Source organism: Raphanus sativus, chromosome 5 (genome assembly GCF_000801105.2).
Source record: "Raphanus sativus cultivar WK10039 chromosome 5, ASM80110v3, whole genome shotgun sequence".
Taxonomy (NCBI): Eukaryota; Viridiplantae; Streptophyta; class Magnoliopsida; order Brassicales; family Brassicaceae; genus Raphanus; species Raphanus sativus.
In genome coordinates, this window is record NC_079515.1 from 11,009,823 (window position 1) to 11,025,287 (window position 15,465).

At 29.9% G+C, this 15,465-nt stretch overlaps 1 protein-coding gene across 1 annotated transcript; it reads left to right on the plus strand.

Annotated features, from left to right (window-relative positions):
• Nucleotides 1-718: 718 nt before the first annotated feature.
• Nucleotides 719-3,833, plus strand: LOC108862963 (probable methyltransferase PMT1). The gene is made up of 7 exons (XM_018637237.2): nucleotides 719-980; nucleotides 1,306-1,748; nucleotides 1,821-2,003; nucleotides 2,085-2,679; nucleotides 2,806-2,918; nucleotides 2,996-3,216; nucleotides 3,298-3,833. The coding sequence occupies exons 2-7, from the start codon at nucleotides 1,326-1,328 to the stop codon at nucleotides 3,611-3,613; spliced, it is 1,851 nt and encodes a 616-aa protein (XP_018492739.1). The 5' UTR covers nucleotides 719-980; nucleotides 1,306-1,325; the 3' UTR covers nucleotides 3,614-3,833.
• Nucleotides 3,834-15,465: the final 11,632 nt, after the last annotated feature.

Here is a 15,465-nt window from a genome sequence, read left to right on the forward strand (position 1 = left end):
TATATGACTTCTTGTTATATATAACTCCAATTTAAAAGTAGAATCAAGTAAAAACTGAAAATATTTGAAAATAGAACGTTATAGGTAAAAATGGGGCACAACTCACAAATTAAAATAAAGAGAAAATAGGTTATCATTTGTATATAAGTTTTTTGATCGAGTAACCTTAAAAATCACATGAAACATTGGTCGGGCTTGGAAAAGTGTTAAGCATCCTGGGTTCAAAACCTACCAAATTCATATTTACTCGTTTGTGTGGTCAGTCGATATAGATATCTAATTCTAATTATGAACAATCAGATCTGTCTAGCATCAATGGATAGACTCCAGAAAATTAGTTGGTTCGATTTCGGTCCGCCGGACACCCCAGATTATTAGAAAAAGGAAACCTTAAATACATTTCAAAACTGAAAAAATACAAATTCTGAAAAGAAGTTATTGTGGAGAAGTATGAGATTTTTTAGCCAAAAAAAAAAAGAAAGAAGTATAAGATTTTCTCCCGAAGGATGTAAATAAGTTGGGGCAAGTCAACCAAAAGCAGTAGTAGACAAGTGTATGAATGAAAGCGTAGATCCATAGGCAATTTATCACCAAAAACGTCAACGAGAATAAAATAAAGTAAAATCTTGACCAAAAAAATAAAACAAATAAGATCACCGACAGACACAAAAGAATAGAAAAGAAAAATATCAATTAACTAAAATTCAAAGCAAAGCAGATTATTTTAACGACCGTGACGCTATCTATCGCCTCTCTCTCTATCTATCGCTGCCGCTTGGGTGCTTAGATAGAGCCCATTTTCCACTAACTAAAGAGAAGAGAAAGTTCGTTGGTTTCCCAATATAGACTCACCTATTATAGAAGAAGAAGAAGAAGAAGAAGCAACTTCTTAGATCCGATTCTCACTCCCCTCTCTCTCTCTCTCTCCCTCTGCCTTGATCTGTTTGTTCCCATTCCTCTTCCGAATCTAAGAGCTACTGGTGAGTTCCTTCCTTCCTTCTCTGATTCCTTCCTTCGCCAGGAACTAGGAGGTCTAATATCTGTTCTCGATTTGCTTATTGATCGCAGAAGATGACGATTCTAGTTTGATTAATCCTATTGATTAGTTTCAATTCTACTTTTGATTGAATCGCGAATCTCATTAGTTTCCTCTCTTATCAGATCCAATGATTGTTTTAGATTCCAGTGATCAATACAATTTACTAATTTTGTCAATATCTGAGTCTTGTGAATTCTTTATATATAATAAGTTAAAATCACATTTGATTGATACTCAAGTTTTCCAAATCTTGTTTGTTTCCGTAGACACGACAAAGGAGAAGGCGATGAGAGGAGGAAGATCAGACGGAGGCAAGAAGAAGCCAGTGATCGCTTTGGTCTGCATTGCAGCGGTACTTCTTGTTTTTGTATACCTCTTCTTCGGCTCCTCTAACCATGGAGCCTCAGCTATCGAGTACGGGAGGAAGCTTGGTTTGGGTGGTGATGATGATCCCACTACCAAAAAGGACGAGCCTTCTTCCACCTCCTTTTATGTAGATGATAATGATGATGATGCCAATGGTTTCACTCCAAGAAGCTTCCCTGTGTGTGATGACCGCCACTCGGAGCTTATTCCTTGCTTAGACAGGAACCTCATTTACCAGATGAGACTGAAGCTTGACTTGTCTTTGATGGAGCATTATGAGCGCCACTGTCCTCCTCCTGAAAGAAGGTTTAACTGCTTGATTCCTCCTCCTCCTGGTTATAAGGTTGAGTTTCCATTTCATTTCTTCTACCTCTGACATGTGCAGCATTTCCTCACGCTTTTATTTTTGTCTTAGGTTCCGATTAAGTGGCCGAAAAGCAGAGACGAAGTTTGGAAAGTGAACATTCCTCATACTCACCTTGCTCATGAGAAGTCTGACCAGAACTGGATGGTTGTCAAAGGAGACAAAATCAATTTCCCTGGTGGTGGCACTCATTTTCACTACGGTGCTGATAAGTATATTGCATCCATGGCTAATGTAAGGCAGTCTGACTACATCTTATGGGTTGTAATACTTGTTCTTCAACTTACTGATATGATGTTCTCGAAAATTTTGCAGATGCTTAAGTTTCCGAAAAACATTTTGAACAATGGGGGGAGGCTGAGGACGTTTCTTGATGTGGGATGTGGTGTTGCTAGTTTTGGTGGTTACCTTCTTGCATCAGATATCATGACTATGTCCTTGGCACCAAACGATGTGCATCAGAACCAAATCCAATTCGCTCTTGAGAGAGGGATTCCTGCCTACCTCGGCGTTCTTGGAACAAAGAGGCTCCCATATCCAAGCAGATCGTTTGAGCTTGCACATTGTTCGCGTTGCCGAATCGACTGGCTCCAAAGAGACGGTATCCTTCTTCTCGAGCTAGACAGGGTGCTGAGACCTGGTGGCTATTTTGCGTATTCGTCTCCAGAAGCATATGCACAAGATGAGGAGGATCTCAGAATATGGAGAGAAATGAGTGCTCTTGTGGGGCGTATGTGTTGGACCATAGCTGCTAAAAGGAACCAAACTGTGATTTGGCAGAAACCAATGACAAACGATTGTTATCAGGAAAGAGAACCTGGAACCCAGCCTCCCCTATGTAACTCTGACAGTGACCCTGATGCTGTGTATGGTGTAAACATGGAAGCCTGCATTAGTCAATACAGTGAACGTAAGTTTTCATTTGTCCTCTTCCTTGTCAATAACAGAGATTATAAGTTATGTTTTAAGTAACTTGACATGTATAGCATATCTGAGAACATATGCCCACTGACACAATTTTCCTTTATTCCACTAGATGATCACAAAACCAAGGGAAGTGGATTGGCTCCATGGCCAGCTCGATTAACCTCTCCTCCTCCTCGGCTAGCTGATTTTGGATATTCCACTGACATGTTTGAGAAGGATACGGTATGTTTAAGCTCATGATCTTAATTCTTGTGACCAAAGCTTCAAGTGATATAGACTGTAGTTGCTTCCACAAACAGGAAACTTGGAGGCATAAGGTAGATGCTTACTGGGATCTCTTGAGTTCTGCAATTCAATCAGACACTGTGAGGAACATAATGGACATGAAAGCAAACATGGGTTCCTTTGCTGCTGCTCTGAATGACAAAGATGTTTGGGTTATGAATGTTGTTCCTGAAGACGGCCCTAACACGCTTAAACTGATATACGACAGAGGCCTGATGGGTGCTGTTCACAACTGGTCAGTTTCTTCCTTAACCTCTTAATTTTATCATAATCTATTTATATCTATGTTCCTTAATGATATATGATTATATGGCAGGTGTGAAGCCTTCTCAACTTACCCTAGGACTTACGATCTACTCCATGCTTGGGACATCATTTCTGATGTCAAGAAGAGAGGTTGCAGCGCAGAGGATTTGCTGTTAGAGATGGACCGTATACTTCGGCCAACCGGTTTCATACTCATAAGGGACAAACAGTCTGTCGTTGATCTTGTGAAGAAGTATCTCAAGGCTTTGCATTGGGAAGCAGTTGAAACCAAGGCAGCCTCGGATTCGGACCATGACTCGGATGTGATACTCGTTGTCCAGAAGAAGCTCTGGTTGACAAGTGAAAGCCTCAGAGATCTCGAGTGATCTCCATGATTGCCAGAAACTGCATCCAGACATGAAAAAACAAGATTCACAATAGATTTCTTTGTTGGAATCAAAGCATACAACGATTAAAAAATTCGTTTTATAGCGGCTTAACGTTTTGTTTTCTTTTTAATATCTTTCTTTACATTTTCATATATATGTTGTTTGTATGGTTCAGTAGAGATGCTCAGTTTCCTATCAATTTAAACTTTTTGATGCAGTTTAGTTATGTATACCTTCAATCATTGCTTAACATATTTAAAGAACCCACTGATTGTTCACTACTAAACACTACAGATTTGTGATTAAATACTTCATCAAACTTAATCCCAAAACCTTAGATGATGAGAATAATCTCGTTGAAGCTAAATCATTAGAACTTAGTGATCAATAAAGAACAAAAAGAAAATAAAGAAGCAGCGTGATAGAAGGAACAAAAGGCATGCGTGTTATTTACTTAGCCCCCATTATAACTCGGAAGTAACTTTACTGTTGCTGGAAGAAATCTTTAGGTTGTCCCAAGCAAAATTGGTGATAATGATTATTTTATGAGATAAAAAAGAGTAAATAATTAAGTATATGTAATTGCATTTGATGATTAGAACATTTTATTGGTCTAAAAGGAAACTAAACATGTGAAAGTGTTATACAAGTTTGTCTCGTGGACACAAAGTTGAAGCTGTTGTCCACTTCTCTAAGTTAACTCCCATGATTTATGTCCCCACCTTTTTTATATATTCGATCCGAATAATTGATATTCAAATTAAATAGCCTTGAGTGCATGACAATAGCATCCATACTTTCTTACTTTTATAGCTAGACTCATACGACAATAGATTTCAAAAACAGTTTCTTGCTTTCTTCTTCTTTGTATATGTTATATTATATATAATTACACTATAAATGAAAGAAGATATATAGTAGGACTTGTAATATCCTACCCATAGAATCCAAAACAATCGTCGCTGAAAATTAAAATCTTCTTCAGTAATATGAATATCCTTCATTGAAAAAATTATATATATAAAAAAAATATATATATAAAATATATATATATATATATCTAAAAATTAGATACATTTTTAATTAGTATTATAAATTATAAAAATTATATTCATATTGATAATCGATGTATTTAATATGTTATTTTGTTTCATTGTTTTATTTATAGAATGTAGATTTTGGATCAAAATTTTTTTTTTTTGTATTTGCGGATTACATATAATTCACTGTCATTGAAAAGATTATAAGCAATTACAACTCATAAAATATCAACAAAATAACAATACACAATAAACATTATATATTCACTATAATTTAGATTTTAAAAACAGTGAAGCAAAATCACAAAAAGAAATTAATTACAAAAAGTTATATTTGTATTATCTTGGATTATGTTTATTGTTTGTCAAAATTTTAATGTTATTTAACGGTTTATCCAGGTTTTTCTCATGGTTCCATATATTTTTAGATAATCTTTATTTTATTTTAATATGATATTTTCAATTTTGGTTTTAAATAACATTTGTGATCTTATAGATCAAAAAATAATTTGATGTTCATCATATACAAATATAAATTAATTTAATTTAGGTTAAGAATATGATTGTTTAATTTTCTAAGTATATGATTTTTTTAACATAAGTATATAATTTATATTTTATGACATTTATTGTAATGATGATTTAACTTTAATCTTAAATTTAATACTGTAAGAATATGTATTTGGATCAATTTATCCAATAAGAATCAGAGAAATTAGCTATAATATTAGTCACTGAAATTATAAACTAAATATAAAATATATGTAATTATAATATTATCGCTAGATTTTTTAATATCTATTGTTAATATCTACTTATTAATTGAATATTCTAAATATTATGATCAGTATATATTAAAATATATTTAAAGTATATGTTAATAACTGTTAATTAATTATCTTAAATATCATGATAAATATAAAGATAAAAATAAAATTTCAAATAATTATATTAGTTAAACTAATGAATTGTCCTAAAATTATGGAGAAGATTACAAATCATTAAAACCATTTATATTTCTCAAATAATATTATAGATATGTATATATGTATAAGTTTTTTCAACTCATTTTACTGAATATAGTACTTAACGTTTACTTAAATACCAACATAACTAGGATATGATCCGCGCCTTGCGCGGGGTGATCATGCTCAAAAAAAAATTGGGATATATAGATTAATATATACAAACTTTAAAAAGTTAAAATTTTACGGTTCTCTTTTTATTACTTTTATTTATTGTTTAAACTATGTATTTCATCAATATGTTGTGTAATTAGAGATCGGTTACGGATAAAACCCGCACTGCTCACCCGCTAACCCGGGTTTAAAAACAATTTGGTCAAAAAATCTAACCCGCACTACCCGCAAGCAAGTAATTTTGTACCCGCACCTGCCCCGCTTTATTTCCCGGGTTTATACTTTTTTAATAATTATTTAATTTAGTTAGTATAAAAATAATATTTATAATTAACATTGTGTATATTTTACGTAATACTAAAATTATTTTTACTAAATTCTCGATTTTTTTTTAAATCATTTACTTTTTTACTAAAAAAATCAATTTAAAAAAAAATATATATATATATATATATATGCGGGTCGGCGAATATCTACGATCTAAAATCCATTAACCAACATCCGCCCCGCATAAATAATTCATGACCCACACCCGTGAAATGATTTTATTTTCATATTGATGGACCCGCACCCGCCCTGCAGCTGGTAAAATGGGGCGGGCCCTGCGGGTTTAAACTTATATTATCAGGCCTAGTAATAGGGATGTCTGTAAAATATTGTGAATCGTAAACACTGAAGTAAAATTTTACAAATATAAATATTAATTATACTTTGGACCATAATAATCTATGATTCAAATTAAGCCTATTTTTTAATATAGTGGTATCTATGTTTCCACACAACATTATATTTTCTTTTTACTATTATACTTATTTCCAAACATTTTCAAAAGGTATTTCTAATTTAATAAGATGTTGTAAAAAAGAAAAAAATTAATAAGATAAATTCCAAACTAAATTATATTTTTTATTACTATTTTTATTTTCAAACATTTCCAAAAGAAATTTCTCCTTTAAAATATAGATGTTCCAGTCTTGTGGCAGAATGGTTGGTTTGGTCCACTTAAATTCCAAAAATTATCAAAAAAATATTCATTTCGTATATTTTATAGTACTCACTGACATACACACAAAAAAATCAAATAAAGATTAAGTTTAATTTCTGAAACTATAAGACCCACTATTTTAAAAGCGTTCGTTAAATTTACACAAGATAAAAATCAATTTTGAAAGACCTTGACTGAGAAAAGGGTCAAATTGGCTGATTTGTTCCATCCTAACAGTAGCATGGATCTTATCCCTCTTATATAACAAAACAATATTCTTTAGTAGTTGGTTTAGATAATCAAACAATTAAAACTGAAAGAAAAAACACTCTAGGTTTTCAGTATGTTTACTTTGGACTCGACCAAAACCATCTCTTTTTCTCTCCCACAGCACTGGAATATTGTTTACAAAGACGAAAAATTTTCACCTTCACTTTCCACGTAGATTCGAAAGGCTTCAAATTAGAAACAAAATCAAGACCAGCAATTTTAGGCTTGTGTGGTTTAAGTAAAAAGTTTAGATGTAGTTGTGTTCTAGGACCGAGAACAAAGTCTCATTTATATAGTAAACACAAACCTTAGTAAACAAATAATTGATATTAAAGAATAAGGAAGGCGTTATCTCGTCAATCCCGTTAGCAATAATTACGACATATGATTGTGAATTTCTATTGTATATTTTGAAAATTACATGAGATTACAATACCAAATATCAATGAGTGTACGCGATGATAGTCATAAATCCTCAATTCAAATAATTATCATAATTTTTAGTAAGGATCTATAATAGGAAACAAATAACGAAAACATAGGTAATCAAATAAACGTTATATTAGGATACTGAATATCAATAAGTGTACGTAATTCAAATTGTTAACACAATTTTTTGTAAGGATTTATAATAGGAAACAAAAACGAAATACTGTATTAGGCAACAAAAAAAAATGAAAAAAAACAATTAAAGCTATTGTCGCGAATAAGTGGGGTGGATTCTCTATACTTAATGCTAATTATATATAGTTACGTAATATTTGATTAAGTCATGCCATAAATAGTATATATTGTGACAGCTTTATAGGTAGAAATGATTGCGTGATTGATGGATTTTTCTATTGTATGTTTTTGAAAATCACCAGTGATAGTAATTGTATAATAAATCATATAAAAAATCAAACTACTTAAAATAGATAAAAATCAATCCACATGAAAATATGTAAACACATAAAAAATAGCCTTTCATCAAAAAAATAAATCACATAAAAATGTTGATGTAGAGAAATAAGACATGTTTAGTATTATATTGTATTCATTTTTACCGAAGAAGATAATGATATACATATTCAACCATCCTACACTTAAGTTGATAATATGACCCCTGATAAACTTTGGACCAAGGGTGGATCTCAAGTTTATATTATAAATTGAAACCTATTAATAATAGGCTATTATGTAATATAAAATATGATCTCTCATTTCTTAAAAAGATAACACATTCGTAGTATATCTTCTCTTGAATTCCGAAATGTAAAACAAAATCTAAATGATAACTTTATGAATCATGATAGTTGTCCCTATGTTGTCGCTATAGGGGAAGATAAACAAAAAATATATTCTATGTAGAGAAATCATAACTTATACATTGTTTTTATTTTCTTGTATTCAAAATAACAAAATAATATTAGTGTGACAAATATTTTATCGTGATAGACATATATTGTGAATATGACCACGTAGAAAACTTAAGTTGATAATATACGGTCTTATTAAATGAATGTAGCTACGTTATCTAAATAATATGATACAACATAATATAATAGATGAGAGTTTGATCAATGGCATATCTCGTAAATAATCTAGTCTAATAAGGATTTTTATAAAAGAAGGCTGAGAATGAATGTCAAGACGACACGTCATTATAATGGCAATATTGTAATAAGTTTACTCATTAAAGGTTATGTTTTTTAATTGCTTCCTTTTTAATAATAAGTGGACTATTGTCAACAAGTACCGCAATTTTTAATAATTATATGTCGAAAACCAAAACATATGATAATGACACTAACAATAAAATCTAGGTGAACCTTTACAATAGTGGTTTCTTATTTTTTTTTCGTATTAACTATTGTTGGAACCACTGCAATTACACACATAACGTTGTGATACATCTACATTTTTATAATTAGTTACATTTAATTTATTTGAAAAAAAATATGAATGTGATAGATACCTACAAAGTCTGGCAACACACAAAATGGTCCCCGCGTTATTCTTCCCCACCTCAAAGCTCTTCAAAGATTGCGAAAATTAAACCCTTATCCTCTTCAATCTTTAAAAATGTTTTTTTCATAAAGATAAATAAAAGTTGCTTCTTTTCTTTCTATTTTCAAATTCGTAATGCTGTGGCGCATAAGAAAATATCAGATATCAAGTACATCTATCTTTTTAAAAAAATCAGTTCATTTAGCAAAATTAAATTTCATTATTATTTTTTTCAAGTTATATCTTGTTTTTGTTATCAGGAGACCTTATGAACAGAAATCTAAAAACACATTTTATCACGTATATACAATTATACGTTTTTGCATTTAAATGACTAAAGTGGTTATACATGAAATTGTTTTGTTTTGTATGTAGTTATTAAAACTGAAAAATGAGATATATGTATATAGCAAAAAAGAATTGAAAAATGAGAAGACGATATATGTATATACTGTACAGGCAAGAAAGAGAAAAGGAGTTTTTAAATATGACTTAAAATTTTAAGTTAACTTCAAGGTAATTTTTTGGAATTTATATTTGTCATATTCATTTTAGAAATTTAAGTTATTCACGAAAACATCATTTATTTTCTTTTCGAAAATAATTGTTTTACTATGTTATCCTTATTTTCTTCTTTTATTTACAAGTTATTAGCATCAATACACTAACCACCATGAATACACCAACCAACTAATTTCAAGTTCTAAATACACCAAAAATGACATTTATATTTTCATGTTCTTATTTCTTACACACAAATCATTTCTCTTTTACTCTCTCTCTCTCATTTTATTTCAAACCAACTTTTTATATCAAAATTTATAAACTTATTGGAGTTACTTAACTTCATGTTTCTTGGTTAACTTTCATTATGAAGTTATGTGTGTTTGGAGAAGGTAAACATGAATCTTATAGGATCTAAGAATGATATTGGATTTTTTCCAGATCTTTTCGAGAAGACTTATAGAGAAGTCTTCTGGTCAATGCTAGTTACTTTTGCAATTGACTATTTTGAGTGTCTTTCGTAGAAGACTTTTATAGAATTCTTTTAATTTTTTGTAACAAAAAATAGAAAAAACTTCTATTGTCGCAAGAAAACTTGTATTGAAGTCTTCTCTTATAAACATGTTAGTTTTGCAATTGACAAAAGTTTGCAGATATTTGACTTTTTAAAAAAGATTTCTCACAAAAATTTACAGATATTTGACTTTCTAAAGAAGACTTCCGGTGAAGTTTTCCGGAGAAATCTCTTCGGAAAAGATTTCTATCGTCACATGAAGTTTTCAAAGTGTTGCAAGAAATCTGTTTAGTTTAGTTTTGCAACTGACAATAAATGATTAAACATTTAGTATTAATTAGAAGATTTCTTGAAAAGTCTTTGCTGGTTTTATTCCGAGATTCTCGTCAAATTTGTGGTTTTGAGAGAATACTTCTGTAGAAGTCTTTCAGTTGAAGATTTTACAAAATTCTCTTCTTAAAAGTCAAATATGGTCAATTGCAAAACTAATTTATGCAGACTTTTTTCTTCATGTGACGGTAAGAAGATTTTTTCAGAAATATCTTTAGAAAAGTTAAATATCTACAAAATTTTGGTCAATTACAAAACTGACATCTTTATCAGAGAATCTTTCAAAAGCAAAAGTAAACTAATATTTACAAAGGAAAGCTTCTCTAAAAGTCTGCTCTAAATAAGTATTTTCTAGAAATCTGCAATAGAGAAGACTTATTAAATAAATAATTTTTAATAGAATATAGACAAATTAGATATATTATTTCCAATTTTATATAAACTATCAGAACAAGAGTCTGCTAAAAAATCACATAAAATTAAGTTTTTTGCTTAAATTTTAATATCTTGTTTAAATCATGTGAAGTCTTCCGAAAAATCTGCTTGAGAATTTTGTTTATGAAGTCTGCCGAGAAGTCTTCTTAGAATTCTGCTATGAAGTCTGATATACATTCTTCAAAACTGAAAAAAAAACATGCATATCTAAAAAAAATATTAAACTTAAAATAATTATAATAAAGAAAGATATCTTATTTTCTTAAAGAAATATAAACCATGAAAATATAATTTTAAGCTAAAATAATCACATTATGTTGAATTTGTAACTTTATTGATATTTAGCACACAAAATAATTGGTGAAAGTAAAATTTTACCAATTTGGCAGTTTGCATAGTTAAATTTTCCAGAAAATTTCTTCATAAGTCGAGAAGATTTCTCCAGAAGTTTTGAGAAGTCTTCTGGAGAGGTCCGACTCAGATCTGATAAACATGCAAATCAGAATATTAAAACGGTTTCAAAACAGAGTAAAACTTCAAAACAAATTATGCTTAAATAATAAATTAAACAATCACATGAAGTTGAATATATAGTTTTTTCAAATCTAACATATAAACACAAATAAAATTACATATCTAAATTTACAAATTTATTTTTAAAGGAATGGAAGATAAAAACCATAAAATGAAAAAATATGCAAAAACAAGAAAAAGTAGTGAGAAAGATATAAGAAAAAATAATAAAAAGTTGATATAACGTTTGGTATCTTCAAGTTTTTTTTTTGATATCCAACCACTTTCAAAAGCAAAAGCAAAAGTAAACTAATTATTTGTCTCTTTGTATAAATTTTCTTTATATAAAAAAATAAATATTCTAATTAAATTAAATATTTTCGGTACTGAAAACTTCTTAGGAAGTCTAACATAATGTATTAGACGAATTCTCAAGAATTTTTCTAATGCACCATATGTTATAAGACTTCCCAAAAATTCTTCTTTCCCTTAAAATCAAATAAATAACTAAATAACAACAAAAACTTCATTAATCATAAGTTCAACTTATAAATGGTTTAATATATTCAAAACTAAACACATATATGTAAAATTTAATTTAATTTTAAAATTTTAAGATGGTAAAATATAAACCCCTTAAATAAGAATAATACTAACATATCTTACTAAATCTTAAACAAAGTACACTCGTGACTTACAACCTATATTCACTCATTTAATGAAAACAAATTAATTTTAGTTTATGTAAGTTTACCTTATTTAGAAATGTTTATAGTTACATTCTTTTAATTTATTTTCTATCAAAATATTTTTCTATAAATGATTTAGACTTTGCTGATCTGAGAAGACTTAACAAAGTTATAATCGTAAAAGTAATTACAAATTATTTGTTTGGTCATAAAGAAATATTGTAATTTCAGTACTTTATTGGGTTAATTTTGTATTTAGTTACTTTTAGATTATATTTTTACATTTAAAATCAACTTTTATGTCATTTTGGTAAATCTTTCAATAATAGAACGGAAAATGAGTGGAATCTTTCTTTAGCTGCTAACTATTTAGAATTTATTCTACTAATATAAAACATATTTGACGAAATAAAAGTACATGTATTTCAATAATTATTAGTATTTTTTTTTTGAACAACAAAGAATTATAAGTATATAAAATCAAAACACATAGCTAAGAACTAATGAATAAAATAAAAAATTTAAAGTTATCTTATAGAGTGGCTTTTTGTGAATTATTTTACTATTTATATACCGTATATGTTTTCCTTACATATAAGGAGGGGTTAATGGGAGTACAAGTTATGTAGAGTTGGCTAATTCTAATAATCGATAGATTTGTTGAATTTTTAAAGAGTTGAAAAGATTTTTTCGTATTAAAAGAAATTATCAAAATTTGCTAATGTAATGATTTTGAAAATCTAGTGGTTATATGCAAGATTTTTGAAGTTTTGTTTTATAAGTAAAATTGTCTAGAATTCAAGTTTCAATAACATTAGATTTAATAGGTTTATAAAATCATTAGAAACTAAAATTTTAAAATAAAAGAGATTTGTAAGTTACTAAACAATCATAAAAATAATAGCACTATATTTTACTAAGAATATTAGAATCCATTAACCAATAACACTAAAATTTAAGAATTTTAACAATCATGAAATTTCACATCCATTAAATAAAAGTACATGTGCTTCTTTTTTGGAGCAACAAAGTACATGTACTTCAAGAATTACTAGTATATAAAATCAAAATACATAGTTATGAACTAATGAATATAATGAATTCTGGTAGAGTTCAAACTCTCCAAAGAGATGAATTCACTAGGCTAAATAGGAAAAGCTATGTCTATCAAAGGAGGAGGGTGGGATTGGTTTCCTATGATCCATGAGTTTAATCTAGCTTTACTAGCAAAACAACTATGAAGGCTACTTAAATACCTTGATTCGCTAGTGGTTCGAGTTTTGAGGAGAAGATACTATAAATTGAGTTCGCCTTTGCGAACAATATCTGTAAGTAACCAATCATTTGTGTGGACCAGTATTTCAGCGGCTCGAAAGCTTTTGCTATTGGGAATTAGACAGAAATATACATTCTGGATATAAGGTTAAGGTGTGGGAGGATCCTTGGATCCCTACAATGCCAGCTAGGCATGCTCATCCTGAAGCACCATTTTTGCACCTGAACAAGAGAATCAGCAACCTTATTAATCAGGAATCGAAGACGTGGGATATTCACCTACATGAGGATTATATGTTGCTCTCGCTGATATACCTCCCATAAGAAGTTTGGCCATAAGCTCAAATCATCGTCGTGATACATTATGTTGGAATTTCACCAAGAATGGCCAGTACATGGTTAAATTTAGATATTGGATAGCTCGAAATTTATTGAAGACAGAGAAAGAAAAAGAGGTACTGGAGTCCAGTATAACTAAACCTCAATCCTTTGCTTGGACGATTAAAGCTCCTCAATATATATGTCATCTTATATGGCAATTGATAACATGATATGTGGCAGTAAGGAAGAATTTGAATGGGCGTAATATGATATGTGATAACTACTGCCCATGATGTGGAGAACCAGAAGAATATTTTACTCATGCTATCTTCGAATGCCCGCATGCTTTACAAGTTTGGTACCTATCAGCGACTCCAACTAATCCAGATATCTTTCCAGCACCGAGTATTTATGCTAATATGGATTAACTTTTCTGGAGAAATAACAGCATTGTCGAGCCATAGTTAGACAGAGATCCTTATCCCTGGATAATCTGATATATTTGGAAGGTTCGAAATGACAAACTCCTTAGGAGGATTGATAGGGATCCACTGGGGTTAGTTTGTTATGCAGAAAGTGAGTGTCAAGCATGGTTCAATGCAAACGAAATGAAGCCTACTATTCTACAAAATCACAATATTGAGGAACCCCAAGTCTTAATCTTGGAAAATATTTTCATGTTAGATGGGTCATGGAGATCCACATTACATTTCAGCGAGTGTGGATGATCTTGGTTGGACAGTTTGGGGAAGTTTCAACTTATGGAAATACGAAATTATCCACAGCGAGAAGTTGCTTTGCATTCAAAAGTTGAAGTACTACAACGGGCGATGGAGAGTATACTCCAGCTTTCAACATTTCAGAACTTTAGAATGGATTTCATGGATTTGATCACCATAATTAAGGAGCCTCATATTTGGCCGGTCTTTACAATAAAATTGGAAATGATAGAGACTCAACAGATATGATTTCCGGAATTCAATATCATTCATTTTCCACGAGCGCAAAATCAAATTTTAGATTCTTTAGTTAGGACTATGAGATTTTTCCATAAAGAATTTTATTTTATTGATTGTTCTATTCTGATACGGTTATCCAGATCATTTTAAGTTTAAGTAATATAAATAACTGTTCGTCGTAAAAAAAATATAGTGAATAAAATGTAAAGTTAAAATGATCCTGCAACATGATTTTTGTGAATTATTTGATGTGGTTAAAGAATAAAATATATTTAACTAAAGAATATAATAAATAATGGGTTTTCCAAATTGGTGATTTTGTGACGATAAAGAATTGCGGACAAATCACAAAATAGCATTAGAAAGCTTAGGACCACGGTGTTCATAAATACCACGTGGCTTGATGGCACTGCATCACCGGCGGATATCTAGGCTTTTGAACCTTTTTCATTTGGTGTCTGTCTAGCGTTGTGGTTAGGAGTTAGGACTCGGCAAGAACCGGATATTCGAGTTTTTTAAGATATTTATGATTTGCTTTGAATATTATGGATATTTAATTTTTCGATTTATTTTGCTTCGGAAAAGTACGGATATTCGAAAAATAGATATTCAAAAAATAAATATCCGGAAAATAAATAGATATTTGCAGATATTTACGGATATCTCATTTGTTTTGACTAATACAAATAATCTTAAAAATTCGATACAAATTATTTTGTAAAATATATATTTTGCGTGATATAAAGGATAAAAATTAAAAGTACTGAATCCTCATATTTTGTAAATTTTTAAACTTAATTAACAACTATAATAATAAAAAACTTAAGAAAAAAATTATTGTTGTATTAAATATTTTATCTTTCTTTTATGTAATACTTTTAATAAA